Source organism: Pleuronectes platessa, chromosome 10, assembly GCF_947347685.1.
Source record: "Pleuronectes platessa chromosome 10, fPlePla1.1, whole genome shotgun sequence".
NCBI lineage: Eukaryota > Metazoa > Chordata > Actinopteri > Pleuronectiformes > Pleuronectidae > Pleuronectes > Pleuronectes platessa.
Window position 1 is genome coordinate 8476455 of NC_070635.1, and position 19468 is coordinate 8495922.

General features: G+C 46.1%; 1 protein-coding gene across 1 annotated transcript; it reads right to left on the minus strand.

The window, feature by feature from the left end:
• Positions 1 to 892: 892 nt before the first annotated feature.
• megf8 (multiple EGF-like-domains 8) lies at positions 893 to 18974 on the minus strand. Its single transcript, XM_053432753.1, has 44 exons — positions 18518 to 18974; positions 17656 to 17845; positions 17024 to 17187; positions 16721 to 16930; positions 16407 to 16587; positions 16063 to 16151; positions 15399 to 15612; positions 15125 to 15308; positions 14706 to 14851; positions 14508 to 14618; positions 14249 to 14400; positions 14051 to 14152; positions 13694 to 13841; positions 13167 to 13330; positions 12599 to 12802; positions 12020 to 12217; positions 11588 to 11845; positions 11333 to 11451; positions 11099 to 11230; positions 10852 to 10965; positions 10596 to 10679; positions 9969 to 10208; positions 9674 to 9858; positions 9299 to 9512; positions 8921 to 9161; positions 8672 to 8804; positions 8251 to 8501; positions 7849 to 7959; positions 7645 to 7763; positions 7325 to 7562; positions 7052 to 7223; positions 6702 to 6865; positions 6444 to 6579; positions 6119 to 6350; positions 5887 to 6013; positions 5589 to 5799; positions 5165 to 5379; positions 4868 to 5063; positions 4586 to 4754; positions 4290 to 4482; positions 4022 to 4192; positions 3772 to 3902; positions 3474 to 3606; positions 893 to 3317 (listed from the first exon to the last, which is right to left on the minus strand). Exons 1-44 carry the CDS (start codon positions 18539 to 18541, stop codon positions 1818 to 1820), a joined length of 8670 nt encoding a protein of 2889 aa, XP_053288728.1. The 5' UTR covers positions 18542 to 18974; the 3' UTR covers positions 893 to 1817.
• Between the last annotated feature and the right edge of the window lie 494 nt (positions 18975 to 19468).

The window sequence follows — 19468 nt, forward strand, 5'->3', positions numbered from 1 at the left end:
TGGTCTCATGTCTTTAGGATTTAAGCAGCGTCCTATAAGGGTATCAGTATTAAGACTTCAGTAAAAACACACACACACACACAATCTTGTTCCACAGACTTTATTTCAGCCGACTCAGGACAGAGAATCTTCGCGCAGCCTTTCATACAACACTGTTCCCTTCTTTTGAAAAAAAAACAAATAACACAACAAAAAGTTATGTACAAAAATAAAGTATGTTAAAAAAAATACACAAAGATACGGGACGAAAACAGAACAGAATTAATGCTTGTTTGTGGAGGGTTGCTATAAATAGTGACAATATTTATTTGAGCTTTAGTTAGCGTAACAATTCAGTTCATGACAAAACCTCCCGTGATTTCTCTTTTCTTCCATTCGATAGAAAGCCAGCAGCACCACTCTGAGGTCATCCATGACACTGTGTGCCATCGGAGGCTGGACGACATCCACTCTTAGTGTTTCACATGAATAATGGGGCTCATCGCCTCCATGCAGTGCAAAAAGGGAAAAACAAGGAGAAAAAAAAAAAATACCGACGCCAGTCAGTGAACGAGTAATTCAGTCTCATTTCAAATAAAAACTATTTCCATCATCTCTCACCAGGAGAACTTTTCTAACACAACTCTTCCCATGACCATATCATTAGAGCAACATTTATTAACAATATTTTCTTCCTGTTACCACGTCCAAATGTTTCGATCTATACGTAGCTACGATTGGCCGATACAATCATCTACACAGGCATGTAGCCTGAAGAAAATAAAAGTCTAGTAAAACTAGCCAAACACCAACACACATTTCATGTCAACAAAAAGTAATCTAATTTCATCTTAATGGACGAGTTCTGTTGTGTTATTAAAATAGTATAGTGTCAGGAAGCCAGGACTCATACTGAAAACATCATCCTTCATTTTTCTTTACGAAAACAAGTCATGGAACAATATGTAAAATATGTCATTGTTATTACGGCATCCCAGATCTGCACCACACATTTCCATTAACACAAGTGACAAGTGTAAGCCAGTGGACTCACAGACAAGGCAAGAAGTGAAGGCAAATGAGCAGAAAAACAAACAATGCAACGTAGCAGGTGAACGAATATGCAAGAACATACTCAGGAGTCTGTTTAACAAACATATTACCTAACAAGCCTGCCATGTACTGAGATACAGTTAGAAGTCATTCATATCAACTACTATATAAAAAACATCTTGCAAGCGACTCTGCCTTTTTTTTTCCCGCGCTGAGCTGACAATCAAAACTTTGCACATTATGCAGAAACAATTTAAATAAGTCTTTTGTTCTCAATGGCAATGTTGATTGTCACTTTTTGGGGGGGGGGGGGGATTTAAAGCACATGTTGGTTCCAAAGTGAGCAGATGTCTTTCTTTACATCTCTGTTGGTCAATGAGAAGAATTATTAACATCGGTCCAGCTTCAGTCTTCGTATGAGACCGACTGTCGAGTGCGCTCAAACCTCTTTAGTGATCACAGTCAGGATGCAACACGGCTCCGTTGATAGCAGTTGTAGTGCATTCTAAAGACAGCTGGCTTGGTCACGTGAAGCACTGTAATACAGTATAGCAATACATAATACAATAAAAGACACTTAACAATTCATTATACAGTGTATGTACAACTCTGTTCAAAAAGCTCATGTTAACTGACTCTGACTAAACTCTTTTTTGGACTTTGTCTTCGCCTTGCAGCCATGTTTCTTTCAAAATATTAATTTATTATATAATATCAAAAAATGTACAGACTTATCCCATCTCCTTTGTTCCTGTCGTATTTCATTTATATCTTTTTCTTGTTCTCTACATAGCCATAGTGGTCAGGTGCTGGTGCCCTAGAAGCCCCTTGCGCCCCGCTCCCGCCCCTGCGTGGCCCCCTCCGCTGCCGTGGCCGCAGTACTCCTGCAAGTTCTGACGCAGTGTAACCAGTGCAGAGCCCAGACAGGCCCGATTTGGAGCCAAGACACCCCCCGGCAGCTGGAAGAGGACAGTGGCCACCCCGGCCATGCCGTCATCTGTGGGCTCAAGCGTGATGGGCCCCGTCTTAAAGGTGGAGTAGGAAAAGCCCATAAGCTGAGAGAGGAAGGGGTCGGAGCGGCAAAAATGCTGGTAGCCACTGTATGTGGATGGATGATGATGATGTGAGGCTGGGGTGCCAGTGGTGGTGCTGGCATAGTGGTGGGTATTCAGGTAGTGCAGCGGCAGGTGCTGGCCACTGTTGCCCCCTCCACCCAGGGTAAGGTGATGGTGGTGGTGGGCTGTGGGTCCGGAGCCCGGCTCATGTTTGTAGGAGACAGCTCCTGCCCTGCCCCTCTGGCCCACCACCACTCCCCCTATCTTCCCAGTGCGGGCGTGAGCAAGCGATACAGTGCTCCCCCCCACCCCTCCTCCAGATGAAGGCAGATAAATAAGCTGAGGCTCCTCTGGTTCAAGGTATATAGTGAGTTTAGCAAAGGGTCTTGATGCCATCTTGGTCATCTCCTGAATGTGGCGACGCTGCTCGCGACGGAAGTCCAGGAACTGCTTGACCTTCCACAGGAGGACGCAGACGGACAGGAAGAGGAAAAAGCAGGAGAAGAAAACAGAGAAGAAGACAAAAAGATCGATGTGGGCTTGGTCCTGTCGCAGAAAGAGCAGACCCTGGGACTCTCCCTGCCTGTCGTTAGTTCCCAGACCTCTTAAAGCAATGTAGAAGCGACTGGATTTCAGGGAGTGCACCTCGTGGGGGAAAGTGATGACCACTCGATCGCGAACACCACGTACGATCAGCACCGTCTGTGGTTTCCACACAGTGATGTAGGAGATGAGTCCTTCAGCCCGCTCCTCTGTAATTTCTCTATCAGCCCCTGGAGGTTTTGCTTGCAGCTGCAGGGGATTGTGGGAAAGCAAGGGACCTCCGAGACCGGATGAAGCATTGGCGAACACCTTAATAGGGGACGGAGGGGAATCCTTGTCTCCCCCGGTTGTTGTTCCCCGAGTTACTGATTCCTCCTCGATCTTGATGGTATGAATCCCTGAAAAGCGGTCCACATCTACTATGAAAGTGTCATGGGAGTTGGACACATACACCTCCACCTCACCAAAGGTAACATCAATGGTGACCCGAATGTCTACATTGGTGAACTTTGGCTGGGCTGCGAAGAACACTGTCCTCCCCCTGGGCAGGTTGCGAATAGTGGGATCATGGAAGCAGTTGGTCTGGGATGTGGGGTCAAAGCAGCACTCTGTGTCCACGTTGAACTGACGGTAGCACTGACGCCCATTCACCGGGGTTCCATTGAAGGAGTCTTTGCACTTGGCACACTAAATGTGAGAGGAAACAGTTGATCAAAAAGGTTTGGAAATTTGATTTCTTCAACAAAGAGTAGGAAATAGAAAGATATCAAATGAGACACCTGCTGATTTGAGAAGAAGAAAACCCTTGTTCCATGTTTGTTATTATTAATATCAAGTGCGTACCTGTTGCCTGTAGCAGTCTTTCCGGTCACTCTGAGGGCTACTCAGACAGGAGGAGGTCTCTGTGTTGTTTTGACAGGGGCAACCAGTGCCATCGTGCTCATTACACGTGTCTGCATGGCCATTACACTGACACCTGCAAAGAGGAGACAATCCAAACACTTAACAGGAGAAAATCTGATCCTGTAAATGACTTACAAACGTCTAAGGAAAAGCCAAATAGTTAAGATGGCAAAGTTCATTGCTTCTGAAAATATTAGCATTTTCCTTTTGTCTCAATGTATTTATTCTTTTTACTCACTTATCACACTTCCCCTGCAGCAGGAAGTAGCCACTGAGGCAGCTCTCACACTTGTCCCCCACACTGTTGTTCTGGCAGTTCACACACACAGCATTCTCTTCTGTTGGCCCCTCAGACACTCGGTCCTGAATCTGATGAAGAGGAAAATGGAGATGGATGCCTGACACTTAACAGGGATTTAGAATAAAGATAATACCAAAGATAAAAAAAAGCATTTACACATGACCCATGAGGCCATAAGGACACTTACGCTGTTGGGGTCCAGAGGATAGAGCCGTGGGTTTTCAAGGGCCTTCTTATGGTCGTCCCGGGACAGACACACAGCACTGTTTCCCCTGCAAAACTCTCGACATGGACGACAAGTTCCTCCCCCCTTGGCAGAGCCCACAAACAGTGGCTTACACTTCTCACAGTGCTTACCCTGGAATTAGGGGAAGCAGAATTCAATAAATAAAAATGAACGTGGAAAAGAAACCAGTATTAAAAGTTTGTGGATGTATATTTCTATAAGCACTTACAATGGTGTTATTGTGGCACTCGATACACACATCTGGCGTGTTAACACCAGCACAGTTGCTGTGTTTGTTGCAGCTGCACTGAGAGGAGCAGTTTTCCCCCACAAAGCCAAAGTGACACCGGCAAACTCCCGGGGACACACACGTCCCATTCACACAGCCTTGTGCACACACAGGCTCACACTGACCAGATTTACTGAGCAGGAGAAAAACAAAGAGAGAGGATTTGAGTTCACCTGTCCAATTACTAAGAAAAACATCTAACTATTCAGTGCCTGAAACAATAAATGTTAAGGTACCTGCTGAGAATGTAACCCTGCTTGCAGGTGCAGTGATATCCTTGGGGTAGATCGTGGCAGTCCTGGGTGCTGTTGCAGTGGTGATGACTGTTTGCACACTCGTCCTCCTCTGGACAGTGGAGGAAAGACCAGCTGCTGTTTCTCAGGGGACAAACACCCTCACTCACCCCTAGGAATAAAGAACAGAAGGTGAGTTGAATCAGGGGTTAAAAACAGAAACAGTAAGAAGATAAAGTAACATCTACAATCATCAGCTGCCTCAGTCGAAGACATATTCCTCACCATCAAGTCCTCCTTGTAGACAACGTCCAGCCCCGTTGCCTCCACGACCACTACACCAGCCACACTGAGGCCTGGCAATGCAGTGGGAGCATTGGGTGAGCTGGAAGCACTGAGGAGAGCAAGAGTCCCCCCCTGAGAGCAGGCGACCACACTGACCGGCCTCACATCGCAGGGGCACAAAAGATTGGCTCATGCACTGGGGGAAGAGGAGAGAGGTTGATTGTCATGGAACAAGTTGGAAAAAAAAAAAAAACACACACCAAGGTATTCAGTAACAATCTTGCAGGGCTGTCATACCTGCTGCAGTGCCATGCTCCACACACAGTGCTGCCAGCCCCCATCAGAGCCTTTCGAGCCCAGACAGAGGCTGCAGTTATGGAGTGTGTGGCAAGGGGGAGGGCATGGCAGAGGGGGAGAAGACTCCACCTGCATGGGTGAGACGTTGAGCAAGGCGTAGCTGAAACACGTCCAGTCATAGGTGGGGTTCACACTCAGGATGCGCCTGGTTTCACCTGGAGAAATCACAACACACACTTCTGTTTTAGTTAAATACTCAAACTTAGAGGGGTATTATATTTGAGGGGCATAATTATCTCCAACATAAGAATTCCTCCATTTGGTACGAGATGAGATTAAGGAATTGTCTTATTTATTATCAGCTCTGGACTGAAAATCAAGAACTTTACAATTTTGTCAGGGCTTGACAACACCACTCCCTGACCTGTGCGTTTGAATTGGCGAGTCCACATGCATTTTCCTGAAGCAGTACACTTAGGGCAATCCGAAGCCTCGCAGCTGGTCTCAGTGCAGTTGCTGGACAGAAAGATCTCCCTCTGGTTGATCCGACAGTCGTGTTCAGACGTGCAGCTGACCGAGCTGCTGATACAGGCCCCCTCCGGACAGTTTGTGCACCATTTACACTGTAGAGCAGCCTGGGAAATTGAACAAAGAACAGGTTTTACCTATCAGGCAGTCACTGTCTCACTTCAAGTTAGTGAGCAGTGTGTGTTGGAAGTTACCTGTGATTGACCAGAGAACGTCTTGGGGTGACGGGCCAGACATTCACTGCAGGTTTTCAGTCTTCGACACTGGTCTGGTTGACGGGGAGTCGGGGAACAGGGAGACTGGCCAGCTAAACAGCCCATTCTGACGGAGAGTAGAAATAATGGATTTTAGTTAGCTGCACATAACTTCTGACACAAGAACCGAGTACATTTTATTCAGTGATTTGGCTTTAGCCAAATATGTTACCTCTCAGCAGTATCAGAAGAAGCACAGCTTCCCCTACACCAGACGCAGCTGCCTGTGGTGGCGTTGCAGGCCTCTGGCGTTGGCAGCAGCCCACAGGGGTCAGAGGGCACAGTCAGTGTTAGAAGTCGGCCCAGTGTGACGCCATTGAAACCTCCTGACAGGAAGAGACGGCCTTCCCAGCTTGTCATAGCAAGAGACACTGAACGATTTACTGGATCTCCTATAGCTGAGACTGAGGGAAAGAGATGAAATGTGAGTTGGGAATGGTCTGATAAATCAGGATTTGACTGTTACTGAAAATGCAGGAGGACATTGAGATGGTCACCTGGTTGTATCCAAGTGTTACAGTTGATCTGATACAGCGACACCGAGTTGCTGTAGTCTTCTGCTTCTGTCCTTCCTCCAACAATGACCATGGTGTCTTTGATCAGGGCCGCAGCGTGGAAGAACCGGGACAGTGGCTGCAAAAATAATGACAGAGAATGGGTAAGTTATCTTTATGCACTGGACAGATGGAGGACAACTGCCTGCCTTGTCCTAATAACTGACCTGGAAGAGTTGACAGGAGAGTTCAGCGTCTTACCTTGTTACCCTGCGAGGGGACCAGCAGAGACCATGTGAGGTTGGGGTAGTACAGACTGTAGAGCTCGCCTGAGGGCTCCACCGTCTCCACATGAAAGCGATAGCCTCCAAAGACATAGATGGCATCAGTCTGCTCATGATAGATGGCTGAATGGCCATATAAACCTGAATGAAGAGCAAAAAGAAACAGAAAAGTGAGATCAATCTGTACATGATGTTAATCTTTACACATTTTTTAAATGTCCTGAATTCCTAATTTGTTTGTGAGGTAGACTAATGAATGGCTAAATAAAAATAATAAATAAATGGCAACAATATTATAATACTTAAAAAACAGAAAGTCTAAAAAACCTGTAGGTGGTGTGCCCAAGTGTTGGGCAATGGTCCAGTTCCCAGAATGAGGGCTGAACTCCAGTAGGTGGTGGTTGAAGCCGTTCTCTGGAGAGTAACCTCCAATCAGGAGCACTGAGGAGTCTCGGCGCACAGTCAGCGTGTGGCCAGCCAGCGGGGGCAGCACAGAGCTCTGTCAAAGGTCCAAGAGGATTTAAATTGTTAGGCAAACATAAGTAAGACGCATGGGATTTTTCAGATGTTGTGTAATTCAATGTTTAATCTAATCCACACCTTGTATTCCCTCCAAACTAAACTGCTCAGATTGAGACTCCAAGTATCCATGGCAACGCCATTTTGAGTGACACCACCAACCACCAACATGAAACTGTGACTGGCTCCGTGGCTTCCAGAACCCAGCTCATGACTGGTCAGCAGTGCAGAGGCGTGGTGATAGCGAGGGCTGGGAGTGGAGCCCTCTTCAAAAGAGCTCGTCAACATTTGGGTCCAACGATGCTCCAACACAGAATATCTAAACGAACCAGAAACTAAATGTGTAAGACAGTACATTCTAATATGCTTACAGTACAATAACACCTTCAATGTGTCCCTACCTGTAGACATTTCCCAGGATGCCCTCTGACAGAGAGAGTCCTCCGTACATCCAGAGATTGCCCTGAGCTCCAGACAGCAGAGAGTGGCCCATCCTGTGGAGGAACCTGTGGGCCTGGTTCTGCGGAGCGACAGTGCACATGAGAGTGTGTTTGTGTGTGTGTAAAATTCTTCAACTTACTGTTTATGATGGGTTGTGCACTTACCACTGTCAGTTGTGTGTCCAGCAGTGTTTCCCACACAAGGCTGTTGGAGTCTCGAGGAGCCGAGCAGTCTGAGCCAGCCCAGCTTTCTGAGCACACACACACTCCCAAAGACTGAGACAAACCACATATGTTGGTTAGTGATGCAGAAATTCAACCACCTGGTGCTCAAACTTGCATTATTGAGAGTTTACATTGGCTTGATAAAGAAAAGACATTCCATAGAATAATGTGCTTGTATAGCTGAAGTTTATTATGAACACAACACAGCAAATCAAATGGCCCAAGAAAACTTAAGTTGATCATTTCTACATTTTATTCATTGACAAACACTTATAGTCTCCGATATAAAGTGTCACTGCTATATATCTAACTATATGTAACATAAATAATCAAAAATCTTACTGTATTACAAGCTCCTCTTCCCTCTGCCATTCCACAGTCCTGAGAGCAAATGGGCCGATCGCAGTGGGGGCCCCCGTACCCCTGCGGGCACTGGCAGAGCCCACTTTGGCACTGTGCTCCTCCAGGACACACAAGCGACCCCTCGTCACCTTCTTCAGAGCTCTGTTGACAGCGACGCACCCAGAAAGATGCATTGAAGCCTTGGGGTTTGTTTGACGAGACGTTGGCCTCAAAGTAGACCGAAATCACACCTGGTGGGGAAAGACAAAGTACAATACTGTGAATGTATCCGAATATTTCATAAGTTTAAATAACCTAAGGGGGGAATCTACATTAGGGTTACACTGTGAATAGTGTGCTTGATAGTGAATTAGTAGGTTAAGCTAATGCCCTAAATAAAGTGATTAGGTCTGAAAGATACCTGAAGTTGCCTCCACCGTGATAGGCTGGGTCCTTGTGGTGCCACAAAATGCTCCAATCAGGTTGTGATCTGAATGTACAACTCCATTGGCCAGAAAACGAGGCAGGCCATCAAACACATAGACAAATGAGCTCTGCAAGATAAAGTTAAGGGAATGCAATGAAGACGCTGAAGGGAATGAAGAACATTTTTGATGCAACGGCACAGCTCACATGTTAATTTGTATGATCCAGGCATGTTTGTACTCACTTTACAAAATGTGTGGGAGTCTGGATGCAGCGTGAGGGCTACAGGGGGACACAGCTGTCGGGGCATACAAGGGGCCAGGTTCTCAGTCACAGACAGGACCCACAGGCAATGTGAAAGTCCTCCTTTCCCTTCTGTGCCACTTCGCCATCCCAGAGAAGAGGAGAGAGGCATGGAGGACGACGAGGTGGAGGAGAGCAGTACCGAACGGCCCTGGCACTGGCGGTAGCATGTGCCGTTGTTCCTATTGGACAGAGAAGGTCATCATGAAAAAATCAGAACATACAAAAATCTACCACAACAGTTTCCCTCTGTTTTAGTGTAGACTCAGAAATGAAGACTGGGCATTATACTTCAATCATATGGTAAAGATCTCCTTACCTGGGATCTCCATAGTATCCAGGCAGACAGGACTCGCAGTGTGGTCCCTGAGTGTTGTGGGTGCAGTAGCATTGGCCAGTCTGGTTGTGACAGTAGCCCTGGACTGGGTCGCCGTGGCCATTGCACTCACAAGGAACACAGCCGCTGCCGCCAGCCAGGGCTGAACCAAAGCTTCCTGGACGGCAGTGCTCACAGTGAGGCCCTGTCGTCCAATCTGAGAGATAGAGCAAGAGAGGAACATTTTGACCTTTAAGTCGGTACATAATCAATGGAGTTTCAGTTTTATGAACTGTAAGTTTGATTTTAATGCATCATTTAGGTAAAGAGGACATTAATATTGCCCTGGTCCCTGAAATCCTTCTATTAATGTCTCACCCTGACATTCGTCACAGATACCCGGAGCAGTAATACAAGTGGAGTGGAAGTTGCAGCCACAGTCCACGTCACATTCAACACCACTCAGAACCAGGGTGGCAGGGTCAGACGTCCAGCCCAGGGAACACTCGCACTCAAACCGTGGGCTCCCGCTACATTGACCCTCTCGACATTCATTGTAGCACCTGTAGGAGGGAGTAAATAAGGGAGAGGGATGTTTTAAAGAATCTTGCTTAGGATAAGACAGTGGAAGCATGATCCAAAAGAGGAACACATTTTCGGTGAAGACTCTTACGTCTGGTTGCAGTGCAACGTGCCATCCCCTGTGTATCCTCTCTCACAGTGGCACTCATAGGAGGTGGGAGTGTTGATGCAAGTGGCGAAAAGGTGACAGTTGTGGAGACCCAGTCTGCATTCCTCGACATCTGGGCAGGTGGGGTAGGACCAGATCGCATCTTGCTCTTCGTCCTCCAAGTGCTCCAGCTCCATCTCCATTTCCAGAGGCCGAGGCGGGGCGGAGGTCTGGGGCTCAGGGCTGAAAGAGCAGGACAAGGACACATGAGTTTGAACAGGTACACTATATCCAACTATACTATATCTAAAACAACTTTAAAATGTTGAGGAATCAAAAGAGTTACATTTATTATGTTTTGTTGCAACAAAACAGGACAGGTATCAGTAAATATTAGAGATGTGGAATTCGGCAATTGTAAACATTTCCATGGTGAAATATGCTTGTGCAATACAGCTTCATATTAATCTGCCCTTTAGAGCACACCATGTCGAAATCACTTATCTCAGATTCTGGGTGTGGAGGATGAACAGCTCTTGAGATATGCGAATGACACACAAACAAACACACTCACAGAGAGATAGAGATTCTTGCTTCATACTTAGACATGTGAAACAAGAGATAACATACTTGGCAGCTCGTGCTTCAGCCACAGCCACACTGCAGTTATACACAGAGGGATCGTCCATTCCAGCCCAGTCTCCTCTCAAACATCTAAAGATAAACATAAAGCACAGAATAAATACGAGGAAATCACAATAACGACCTGTAACATGTCTACGAAGTGATAATAAAAAAGGATTTATTGACAAGTGCTTCGACCAGTGGTATGTTGACACTACATGTTGTTTTTCTGGAGGATCTACTTGTTTATGTATTTACTTACTTTCCAATTGTGGGATTGTTGTAGTCACCACACCAGCCACACTGGAATATTCGCAGACAGTCTGTGCATGTGTTCAAAGCTGAACATTGTTTACACTGGGGAACCGAATGAACGCTGACAGGTAAGAAAAGAAAGAATGAGAATATTAGATGATTGATCCAAGGTACATTAACTAGTTTGTTTATGTTTTTCAACTCTCAGCTAAAAGTACAAAAAGAAGATTTATAAAAAACATCCTCATTTTTACCTGTCATACCAGTCTCTGCACTCTCCATAGGGGTATTTTGTGAGGTAGGCAGCAAAATAGAAGCAGGCCTGGGCCGACTCACACCATGCACACTGGCTGGAGTTAGAGAGGCACTCACCACACGTCTTTCTCCTTAACATGGCAAAGAGTTAACCAGAGAGGGGAGGAGATAAGGGTGAGCAGTAGGTTCTTTCGGAGATCTATGATCTGTAAAATAAAGTATTTATTACTCACTGGTTGCAGACTCGAGGACATCCTCTTGGGTCACGTATGGATCCATCCAGTCTTCCCCGTCGACTGCACAGGTAGTCGCCTTTCTTGCTGGAGTTTATTTGCCACTCACAAAAAGGATCCTGTCGACCAAAGTAAGCTTTGCATGACTCAGGGATAATGTAGCCCCATAATCATGCTATACAACATACGAAACAATATCAGTAGCACGGAGAACCTCTATGTGAAAATCTTGATGTGCCGTTATCAGTGTAATACCTGAGTACAAGCAGAGCAGTCTCTGTACTCTTCACACAAGGTGCACTGCTGGGGTGCCAACAGCAGATGGCGCTGATCTCCATTTTCCTCATCCAGCTCTCTTTCAGGGCAGGGTTCAATGCCTGGGCCATCCCGCAACAGGCAACGGGACAAAGACGGACACCAGCCACAAGACTGGTCGGACAGACACGCCAGACAGGACATGTACGCTGAGCAGGAACCTGAGCGGTACGGCTCCAAGAACAGGAAGGAGATTTCCTAGAGGGAGAGAAGTTATCGGGAAAAACATATAGGAGTTAAAAGTTTAGCTTTTGGTGGAATCGCAGAAAGAAGCATAAGCTACTTAAAGTTTTATTTTATTCGTTGACTTTCAAAACTTGAAAGTCTTGCTGCTTTAGAAAATAACACAAGTTTAACTGTGTCAGTACTCACACTCCCTCCAGGCAATGTTCTGTTCCAGATCAGAGCCATCTCACTGGTTTGTCCTGAACCAGAGTTATTAAGGTAACCCTCAGCCTGAACAAGGTAATGGTTGCCCCTGGTCAGGTTGGAGAACAGTTTATTGCCATCGGTGCGACTCAGCAGCTTCAACTCCTTCTCCTGCTGCGCGGCCCAACGACCCACCACCTCCTGATTAGGATGAAAGAAACAGAGCAAATGTCTCAAGTATAAATGGGAATAATTAATTTCTGCTAATTTAAAGCATATTTGTCAGTGAATTTAAAATATTGCTTTCATTTTTTGATTTAAATTAGCATTCCACAAATTTCAGAATGTTTCATAACAAGGGAAATTTATATAACTGAAAAACCTGATTTAAAAAATGTACGGTTTGAATTTTTGGGGACTGAACACTTGTCCTACACCAGTTACTCCTTTGGGGAAACCTGCCTTCCTACACTATCAAGGGAGTTCTACAACAAATTGTGTATTCTTAAATTATATTATAAGACTTCTAGATTCTAAGATTCTATAGAACAATTTAATGTGATGACATCCACATCCCCTTACCAGCTGGCTGGAGTTGGGCCCTGATGCCATTCGAGCCTCAAAATGGAGCCTCTGGATGCGCGCCCACATGGAGACAGTGTTGGTGGGAGGGGTTGCAGGTGGAGGAGCACCCCACAACGGGTGGACGAAGCCCCTGAACTGTAGGGCTACGTCCATTTCTGTGGTGGGGCTGAGGATGATGTTGGTGCTGCGGAGGATGGCAACCTGGGGAAGGGGTGCGGAGGATGAAGGCAGGAGGAAGATGGATGGAAGTGGAAACACATCAAAAGAAGCTCTATTCTCTACGAACGGTTTCAAAAGTTTGATATACTACTTAAAAAGGGAATCTTTTCTATGACAGCATTGCAGGAAAAACACAGACAAAAAAAAGAGAAGTAAACGCTTGAGTCAAGAGGTTAAAAAGCCAAGTGCACAAAAGGGGAAATGAAGAATAAAAGAGAAAGGATCAAGATTTGTCATAAGTGTCCAAGTAATTTTGGAGGAAGGAACGAGGGATAAGTAGAAGCAGAGAGGGAAGTAGTTACAACAACAACTAGTACAGTTAGCACTTGAGATTTGGCCTCCATACCTTGTCAGGCTGGGAGTCGTTGCGGGGGTGCTGGAAGGTGAGCAGGTGCAGTCCCGGGACATAGTTCTCGGTGCGACAGGAGTGGAGGGAGGTTAGGAAAAGGGTACGCTCCCCCCACCAGCCGTACGCCCCTGAGATCTGGTCCACACGGCACGCACTTCGCTCTGTGAGACCGAGAGGGAGAGGTCAGCACACAAAAAACACATCTGACCTCGTAATAGCTCATAATACAGCAGTTTGCTACAGTGTACTACTGTACTGAAACAGATGTGTGACGTGTGTTCAAGAGGAGTAACAACACATGACCGCACTGCACCAACAGCAAAGAACGCGATTGGACAGCCAAATCAAATTATCTTCTGAGTAGCCTGTCCAATCTTCGCCAGGTGCAGTCAGGTCATCGTGCTCCATCTCTGAAACACGCCCCCACATGAGTCTCTCCCATGTCAACTCCCAACATCATTTATTTTTTCTGTACAGGCTTAGCCCTTCTCTTCTGCCCTCCTTCCTCCCTCCCTCTGTCTCACCTGACACGGGCAGGCAGGACTCATTCTGAACACACCAGCCAAATTCACCAGGAGCACGGGCCAGAAAGGCTGGGGTGCCACTGAACACGAGACAGGACTGGCAATCAGACAGGAAGCGCGCCAGGCCCAGGCAACCAGTGCTGCCACACTGTAAACAAAACACAAGGTTATAAATAAGAGGTAATCCTGGCGCACATTCATACAGACACATCACAGTGATACAAAAAATGTGGGAGTCTGATAGTGACTGAAGGGATACCAGAAAATATATTTTATAATTAATCTGAATTCATCAGTTAAAACCAGAAGGGATCTGATAGAGAGGAAGGTTGCAAGGTGGTGTTGAGGAAGTGTTACCGGATTAGTGGGCTGGTACTCTCGACAGCGTCCCTCACACCAGCTGCACTCTGGGTTCTTGAGGCACATACTTTCATCTAGTGCCTCAGCACAGACAGCATCCTGACAAGGCAACACACACACACAATGATTTTGTTATTGAAGAATTAATATCGTCTTGTTATGATTGTTTAATGACATTATGACACCTCCACTCACCCTGTCACCTTGATCACTACTGACGAACAGCGGAACTTTGTAAGCCACCAGGTCTCCACGGGCAACACCGCTGTAGCCCCCGGCCACCAGCAGCACTCGTCCTTCCATCACAGCAGCAACATGCGAGTAACGCCCCCGCACAGCATCCCCACCTTTAAATACATTACATTTTAGTAGGTGTGTCTTAGTATGCAAGTAAAAATTGTTTAGAAAAGAAAGTTGGACTGTGTTTCAGGGTGTGAGTTGTGATGAAACTCACGCAGTGACTGTCTCTCCCCGGTAGACACCCACTGATGACAACCCAGATGATAGAAGAAGATCTCCTCATCATAGCACTTCTCCTCATGGTAGTGAATATGTACATTACCCCCTGGAGAGAGAGGAAGGAAGAAAAGAGGATAAATACACACAGGATTACCCTGAACGAACTGTGTCTGCTAGTTCTGTTGATGCTCACCATAGACCACCATGTAGTTTCCAATGACAGTGGCTGAGTGGAAAGCTCTCTCTCGGGGGCCTGTCGCTGGGAAACGGGAACGGAAGGATGTCCAAAACCGTTTGTCCACGTGGAACACATCAGTGTTGTTCACCCTCACACTGAACCTGAGGAAAAACATAGAGCATCGGCACATTAAGTATTTATGTTTTGGATTTACTTGTGGAATTATTCTCAAATGCTGTTTGTGTAATAGTTGTACTATGGCCTGGCTTAACACTTGGTGACTAATTACAAGTAGGGGTGCATCCATTACAAATCTACAAAGGAAAGAGTCCAAAAGGTTTACACACATCATTGACCTGATTTTCTCTCTCTCTTCCTACTGGCTATGTGTAGTACTGTATCCAGCGGTACTCATATATTAAAGATGTGTTTACCTGGCAGTGGTGGGCCGGTGGCCTCCATAGACCAGCAATGTCCTGGAGGGGCTGTGAAACACCATGGAGTGGCCAGCAGTAGCCGGGGGTTTCCCACCGGTGGGTTGAACCTTCTCCCACCGACCAGAACCACTCAGGCCGAACCGATACAGAGAAGAGGAAAACATATCCTCCTCAGTGCGACCTGGGAAAAAAGTTAAGACATGGTCCTTTTTTTTTTTAAAGGTATATAAGACACAAGGACTGCAAGGTGACAGCATAATGTGAAACAAACCTCCAAAAACATAAAGATAATCGTCTACTACAGCTGCAGCGTGATTAGCGAGTCTAGGAGCCCCAAGTGTACTGGAGAAGCCGAGCTGCTGCCAGTCATCTTGAATTGGGCGATACATCCAGACATCACTGGCCAGGGAGCCGTTGGCGAGCTCTCCTCCGAAGATGATCATGTTACCCGTCCATTCCGACGCTGTGTGGGAATGACGAGCCACCTGACACAGCAGAACCAAAGAGTGCAAGAAGGAAGGGAAATATTAGAAAGGGGGGGGGAAATAATACATGGGATCCCTTTATACATTTTTATGTTTATACTTGTTTCCATGTCATCCAGTATGACAGCAAGGAGACAGGCTCTGTGAATACAACTTTGTGAGACCTGTATATTTCAGCTTAAGTTCATTACCACATCTGCAACAACTTTTTTTGTTTCCTTTCGTTCTTCTGCCAATTCCCTAGTGAAATTCGAGCCGTGGTGGTTGACAGGGTTTAAGGAAACCCGGTTTCTTGTTTACCTGATATTTTAAGGGTGAAGTTACAACAGAAGCCTGAGGCTATGACCAGGACATGTGGGTGCACGGAAACAAAGTAAGTGAAATGCAAGAACAGGAGGAGGTAAAGACAGAGAGAGCGTGTGTTTTTGTGTGCATCCACAAACCACGTACAGGATAGTGGCCGTAAGACCGGGTTTCCCATTGGTTGGACGTGAAATTGTATTTGATCAGGTCACCGAGAGCTCTGTTCAGATCAAACCCTGCAGGAAAAATAAGTAATAATCAAACATACACTATTGACATTAAAGATCAAAAACACTGATACTGGAGAACAGCAGAATAAAAGTTGTTTCAACGTAAAAAATATTACTCTGAAGCATTAAACAGGGTTACAAGTTAAAACGTGATAAATGTGCCATGTCAGGAAGGAATTAACTGACAAATAGTGTGATAAAAAAAAAAGAGGGTGGGGTTTATCGCTACTTATTAGCTGTTTACAAGTGTGTTGCTCTCACCTCCAAACAAGTACATGGCTGCAGTGGCAGATAGATACACGCCAGCAGAACCGGTCCTGGGAGACGTGTAGGGGTTTCCTTCACTCACAAGCCACCACTGCCCCACCCCGTTGTCATCATGGAGACCCAGCTGGCAGCTATGACCAAGGAAGCCTGCGTTGCACAGGCAGCTCTCTCCTTTCTGAGATAACACACAACGAAATAAAACAGTTGAAGACCAGAAATCAATGTTTCAATATACTGCACAGTGGTCATAATCAAGGTGTATTTGGCTTAAGACTGTTGCATTGTGTGTTCATTAAATCTACTCCTACCTTGTCACACTGGCCATTCACTGAACAGTCCTTGGAGCACAGGCGGGTTGTGCACGCTGATCCTCCCCAATCCTGATGGCATTGGCACTTTGATGTAGAAGAGTCACAGCGGCCATGACCACCACACGCTCCAGGGCACAGAGAGAAGGTGTAGGTTGCATTGAAACCAAGGAGGTCGTAATTAGCATCACTGAAGAGATGAAGCAGCATCTGTAAAAGGGAGATTAAATAATGGATACGAAATTAAGTTATTTGCTTATTAGTTAGAATTCCTCAGCTTCAGTTTAAACATGTCTTAGTTACCTTGCCAGACTTGGCTTCAATGGGTTGAGGGAGAGTGTTGCCACTCAGACTGGCTAGGAGAGGGCTCTGGTAGGAGTCCCCGTCATACACAAAGAGGTAATCATAGGTACACTCTGTGTCCATGAAGGTGAAATTCAAGACAATGCGGTGACTGTTGCTGGGAGCTGAAAGAGATGAAACAGGCAGGAAATATCTGTGTGAATCATTTCAAACTCACTTCTGGCTGTAGAGCTATTTTCAGACATGAACTCCAGAAAATGTCAGGAACATTAGGTCTGGATCTTTTCCAGAGTTTGACTTTCACATATGAAGAAGGCAGCAGGAGGTTGTCTGGGTTGAATGTATTCACAACAACAGGGAAAGGTCTGGAACATTTATGACAGTGGTGGCGTCTGGGTAGTGCATTAAGAAGGCAGGACATGATGTATAAATTATAAACACCGGCATCTGCCCTGGCAGGGGGGAAAAATCCAGAAACTTTCTGGAGCAACTGGCTCAGACACTTGCTTTCACACATACATCCCCTCTGGAAAAAGTCCAAAGTTCACTGCATGTGTGAACGCAGCTTGGGTTTGTTTTCCATAACTCAAATTTCCCCTGACCAAGACAACATCTTATCTCAGTAACCATACCTTTGATAAGCCACTCGCAGTTCCCATTGACAGAGTAGTTTCCTGGGCCATCAGTGACATAGCCTGGTGTTCCCCTCAGCACCTGCCGATGGCCCTTGCAGTCCCCGGCCTGGCACACAGGCGCCTTGGCCAGCAGCAGGAACCCCAGGATGAACGAGACAGGGAGGGGAGAGGCCATCACTGGCACCGCCTGCAGGATGGGAGGCAAAATGTGGGGGAGAGAATATTTGCAGTGTGTCCTTGTAGACGCATTTGTAACAGAGCATGCAGCAAATAACTGGATCTACTGCACACGACAAAGAGGCTACGCTGGCAGAACATGGAGGATTGCTTCTAATGAAAGCACACGAGCCTAGTGATCCCAGAAACAACCGTTTACATGCTTCTCTTCCGCTGACTTTATCATCACACGATTAGAGTTTGAACCTTTGTAAGCCCTCCATTGACAGCGATGCCATTCACACAATGGAGAAGACATGATGGCTGCCACATTACAACTGTTACAAAGCTGTATTACAGTATGCACATCACGAGACTCTGAGGTAGCATCTGAAACCCCGATTCTGATGGAGCTAACAACAGTTAGCATCATGTACAGTAGTATTAGCTCAACGCTGCAGCCTCACTGACAGTAGCGTTAAACGATCACACACTTAGCGTTAAGGTGTTAAACACTACTAGTTGTACACAATCATGGCGTCTATGTAATGTGTTTCCTCCACCCGGTACGTTGGAGGATAAACCAGCTGCTTGCAGCAACAAGGGCTTCTCCGCAGGCTATCACAACAGAGCTAACGTGACGGGCTGCTAGGCTAGGCTAGCCCAGTACCGTTAGTCGGTTACTTTGCATGACCACACTCACCAGTTCCCGTCTCTTTGGCCCCATTGCACTTTACATTTTCTTCCGCTCCTCCGGCGCCAGCGTCCAAGCGATCCTGCCCGTCGTTAGCTGCGGCTGCTGGAGACTGACAGCTTCGTTTAGCAGGGAGCGACCGAGTCGGATGAACCGCTGCTGCGGAGGAGGAGGGGGCGACAACACAAGCTAGCTTGTTGGCTAGCTAGCAGAGGCTGCTCAGCCAAATCCAGATGCGGGATCGTCAGTGGCCGCAGAATCAACCACAGCGAGTCACACGAGGGGAACGCACCACCGCGGGATTACAACCCGTCCCAGGAGGAGGAAGAGCCGCTGATAAAAAAAACCACAGCATCGACGCGAGTCCTGCGGTTCATCCCCCAGACAGATGCCCGTTGTTTGGGTGTTTATGGCTGGAGACCAGTGAGCGGCGTTAGCAACACAAAAGACCCGGAGCACGTCCCGATGCTGCCCCTAGCGGACACAACAGACACACATCTGGATGGAGATCACACACACACACACAGTCAATCCAAAAATATGAAACAAGTATAAAGTCATGAAATTGATCAAAATACGATTATATTAAAGTACCTGGCAACTTCTTATGTTTGTTTCATCAGTGCAGTGATGATCATTTCTTTCATTCATACACACATGACATACATACACACAATATACAGTATAATACAAAGTACATAGTATACTTAAATAATGTCCTTCATGATACACTTATGAATGTTCTAATTAATAAAGCCTTTTCTCTACAAATACTATTTCTGTCTGTGGTGAAAGGTGTCTAATATGAACATATTCTCTGTATTTTTTATAATTGATTCTATTTTAAATCTTCTATTTAATTGCCTATTTTATCGTTCACATGTTCTCTTGTCTACTTTATTCTGACAATCTGCTGCTACAACAAGTACATTTCCCCTTTGTGGGATCAAAAAAGTTTAT

Excerpts from the sequence above, each read along its gene's own strand:
- megf8 (XM_053432753.1), bottom strand. The coding sequence starts at position 18,541 with ATGGGGCCAAAGAGACGGGAACTG. Across the intron at positions 14,401-14,507 it reads CGGGGAGAGACAGTCACTGC|GTGGGGATGCTGTGCGGGGG; the intron begins GTGAGTTTCATC and ends ATGTATTTAAAG. Across the intron at positions 10,209-10,595 it reads GCTGAAGCACGAGCTGCCAA|CCCTGAGCCCCAGACCTCCG; the intron begins GTATGTTATCTC and ends CTGCTCTTTCAG.